The sequence below is a fragment of the Euprymna scolopes genome, unplaced genomic scaffold (genome assembly GCF_053919585.1).
Source record: "Euprymna scolopes isolate OS-2025 unplaced genomic scaffold, ASM5391958v1 sca14, whole genome shotgun sequence".
NCBI lineage: Eukaryota > Metazoa > Mollusca > Cephalopoda > Sepiida > Sepiolidae > Euprymna > Euprymna scolopes.
The window spans coordinates 214540-219318 of NW_027633147.1; the positions used below are offsets into that span (position 1 = coordinate 214540).

General features: G+C 30.0%; 1 protein-coding gene across 1 annotated transcript; it reads left to right on the top strand.

Moving 5' to 3' along the window:
• The first annotated feature begins 3361 nt into the window (after positions 1 to 3361).
• LOC145273719 (ATP-dependent DNA helicase PIF1-like) lies at positions 3362 to 4171 on the top strand. The gene has a single exon (XM_080127095.1). The coding sequence runs from the start codon at positions 3362 to 3364 to the stop codon at positions 4169 to 4171; it is 810 nt and encodes a 269-aa protein (XP_079983221.1).
• Positions 4172 to 4779: the final 608 nt, after the last annotated feature.

Below are 4779 nucleotides of genomic sequence, written 5' to 3' on the forward strand. Positions count from 1 at the left end.
ATATATGGATATATATATATATATATGGATATATATATATATATATATGGATATATATATATATGGATATATATATGGATATATATATATGTATATATATATGGATATATATATATATATGGATATATATATATATGGATATATATATATATATATGGATATATATATGGATATATATATATATATATATATATATATATATATGGATATATATATATATATATGGATATATATATATATGGATATATATATGGATATATATATATATGGATATATATATATATATATATATATGGATATATATGAACACCATACCCACAGTGAAGCACGGTGGAGGCAGTTTGATGTTTTGGGGATCCTTTGCTGCCTCTGGACCAGGGCGACTTGTTAAGGTCACAGGTAGCATAAAAAAGGAAGATTATGTTAAAATATTGGATGAAAACCTGAAAGACTCTGCTAAAGAGCTCTCACTTGGTCGTCGTTGATGGTTCATGCAAGATAATGACCCAAAGCATTCGGCTAAACTGACTAAGAAATGGCTTGAGGACAATCATATTAATGTTTTAGAGTGGCCATCACAAAGCCCAGACCTTAATCCAATTGAAAATTTATGGAGAACATTAAAATTGAGGGTAATGCAAAGGAAGCCTAAGAATCTTATTCAATTAGAGGATGATTGTAAGGAAGAGTGGGCTAAAATTACTACTGAAGAGTGCAACAACTTGGTTGTAAACTATGAAAAGCGACTGAGGAAGGTAATCAAGGCCAAAGGCTATACAATTGATTATTAAATAAATCGTGCAAATAATTTTGAACAAGCGTTTTTTGCAATTATGTTTGTTGTTCCTTTGTTATTTATTTTTTCTAAAATCCGATTGCTGCATCGGAAAGGCCAGTTAAAAATACATAATATACTTTGTTATTTTCTTTAATTTAATCCCTTTTTTAGAATTTATTAGACAAAATTTAACTTTTATTTTACCGTGCCAATAAATATGATCATCACTGTATATATATCCATATATATATATATATATATATATCCATATATATATATATCCATATATATATATATACCTATATATATATATATATATCCATATATATATATATCCATATATATATATATCTCCATATATATATATATATATATATATATATATATATATATATATATATATATCCATATATATATATCTCCATACATATATATATCTCCATATATATATATATCTCCATATATATATATATATCCATATATATATATATATATATATCCATATATATATATATATATATATCCATATATATATATATATATATATATCCATATATATATATATATATCCATATATATATATATATATCCATATATATATATATATATCCATATATATATATATATCAATATATATATATATATATATCCATATATATATATATCCATATATATATATATCCATATATATATATATATCCATATATATATATATATCCATATATATATATATCCATATATATATATATATCCATATATATATATATCCATATATATATATATATATCCATATATATATATATCCATATATATATATATATATATCCATATATATATATATCCATATATATATATACATATCCATATATATATATATATATATATATTTCCATGTATATATATCATATATATATATCCATATATATATATCATGTGTATATATATATATATCCATATATATATATATTTCCATATATATATATCATATATATATATCCATATATATATATCATATATATATATATATCATATATATATATATCCATATATATATATCATATATATATATATCATATATATATATATCCATATATATATATATATCCATATATATATATATATATCCATATATATATATATATATATATCCACATATATATATATATCCATATATATATATATATATATCCACATATATATATATCCATATATATATATATATATATATATCCACATATATATATATCCATATATATATATATATATATATCCATATATATATATATCCATATATATATATATATCCATATATATATATATATATATATCCACATATATATATATCCATATATATATATATATATCCATATATATATATATCCATATATATATATATATCCATATATATATATATATATCCATATATATATATATATCCATATATATATATATATATATATATATATATATATATCCATATATATATATATATATCCATATATATATATATATATATCCATATATATATATATATCCATATATATATATATATATATATATATATCCATATATATATATATATCCATATATATATATATCCATATATATATATATATCCATATATATATATATATCCATATATATATATATCCATATATATATATCTCTACAATTATATAAATGTGACTTTGCCTGTGTGTGTATGTGTTCGTTCGTTATGGATTTAAAAACCCTTGCACGTCCGTTTATGAAATTTTACACATAGGTTCTCAGTGTGTCTGGGTGTGTTTACGGGTACCTATTGCATCGGAAAGCTTTCCTTAATCACCATCAACTACTATTAACAATGCTTTTATTTATTTGCTATTTCCGATTTGATCGGCCATTTCTCCAATTCGTTGCCTAGCAACGGCGAGCAACGGCGACCAACGCTACTGCTACTGATGCAACTATTACTGATACTCGCTGCCGACGCCCGCACACACGCTCGCACGGCTACTACTACAACTGCTCCTACTAATACTGCTACTCGCTGCCGGCGCACAGGCACGGCTACTTAACCCTTCTACGTTATGGAATTGTTGCTACTAGAACTGAGCCTACTAATACTGCTACTCGCTGCCGACGCACACATTTACATTTAACAAATTCGAGCAGACGGTAACTTTTCGTTGCCTAGCAACGGCGAGCAACGGCGACCAACGCTACTGCTACTGATGCTACTATTACTGATACTCGCTGCCGACGCCCGCACACACGCTCGCACGGCTACTACTACAACTGCTCCTACTAATACTGCTACTCGCTGCCGGCGCACAGGCACGGCTGCTTAACCCTTCTACGTTATGGAATAGTTGCTACTAGAACTGAGCCTACTAATACTGCTACTCGCTGCCGACGCACACATTTACATTTAACAAATTCGAGCAGACGGTAACTTACATTTTAACAGTTCTGCTGTGTGGAGATTTCCGACAAACACTTCCTGTTGTCCCAAAAGGGACACGCGCTGATGCTGTTCAAGCATGCCTGAAATCGTCGATACTGTGGGATCAAGTTCACCATTTAAAACTCACAACAAATATGCGTGTCCACCTTAGCCGCAACCCAGATGCTGCTAATTTCTCTAATGCACTTCTGGAACTTGGTGAAGGACGTACTCCCACAGACACTGAAGATTACACAAATGTTGAACACATATCAACCATCGTTGAAACGCCAACCCACCTATACCAGGCAGTTTTCGAGAACATTCAGAAAAACTACAGGGACTTTGATTGGCTCGCCACGAGAGCGATTCTGGCTCCAAAAAACGCCTCCGTCAATGCGATTAACTACAGACTTTTGGAACTCATCCCGGGAGAGGAACGTGTCTATAAATCCATTGACCGCACACCTGATACTGCTGATCTGGCTGATTACACGGTGGAGTTGCTAAACTCCCTAGAACCACCTGGCCTGCCACCCCACATACTCCGACTTAAGGTTGGAGCTCCTATAATGCTCATTCGTAACCTCATACCACCAAAGCAATGTAATGGAACCCGCCTCGTGGTAACATCCCTGTCACCTAATATTATCGAGGCCAAAATATTGACTGGCTGTGGAAAAGGAGAGACAGTGCTAATTTCGAGGATACCCCTATATCCATCAAATCCAGACCTGGGCATTTACTTCAAGCGATCACAGTTCCCTGTGAAACTGTGCTTCGCGATGTCCATCAACAAATCCCAGGGCCAAACCTTTGACGTTGCAGGCATTCATTTACAGGAGCAATGTTTTTCTCACGGTCAGCTCTATGTAGCTGCCTCACGTGTGGGCTCACAATCCAAACTCTTTGTGTTTTCTCCTAAAACACTTGCTAAAAATGTTGTTTACAAAGATGTTTTATAATTTTTCAACAATTTTACACCTCAATTTCTCCTCTCTATTAACCGTGTTTATTCCTTCTAAAGCTTTGCCAGCACCCAGTAAAGAATTCACTAACCTGGATTCTTTTTTGTAACAAAATGAAAACAATTTCATGTATTTACACAGTAACCTCTATGGAAAGAGAAATAGAGTGAAAATATGAATTTGGCAAAACCTAGAGTGCCCTTAAATATATTCAGAAGCATTTGCGGTCCTTATAATTCTTTCGTCTTTATTTGGTTGCCAACTCTGCATAATTAGATTCATTCTGATCAACCCTAAACAATTGTATTGGCTATGGAATAACATTTTAGCAGTACAACAGTAAATTATTTTTCTGTTTTTTGAACGTCCATTGAACAAACAACTGATCCTGAAGAAATTGCAAACCAGTCTACACACATATTAGTGAAAATGTGATTCAGAAGTTTCAAAGACATTGGTCTAAAAAACATAGACCTCATCAACCAAGCATAAGTACTATGCCCGGCAACATAAGGTAAGGAATTTTTTGCCATAGTTGACTAATTGTAAAACTATACAGCTACAACGACATAAATTCTTAAAACGAATAGATGGTCAATATTGAA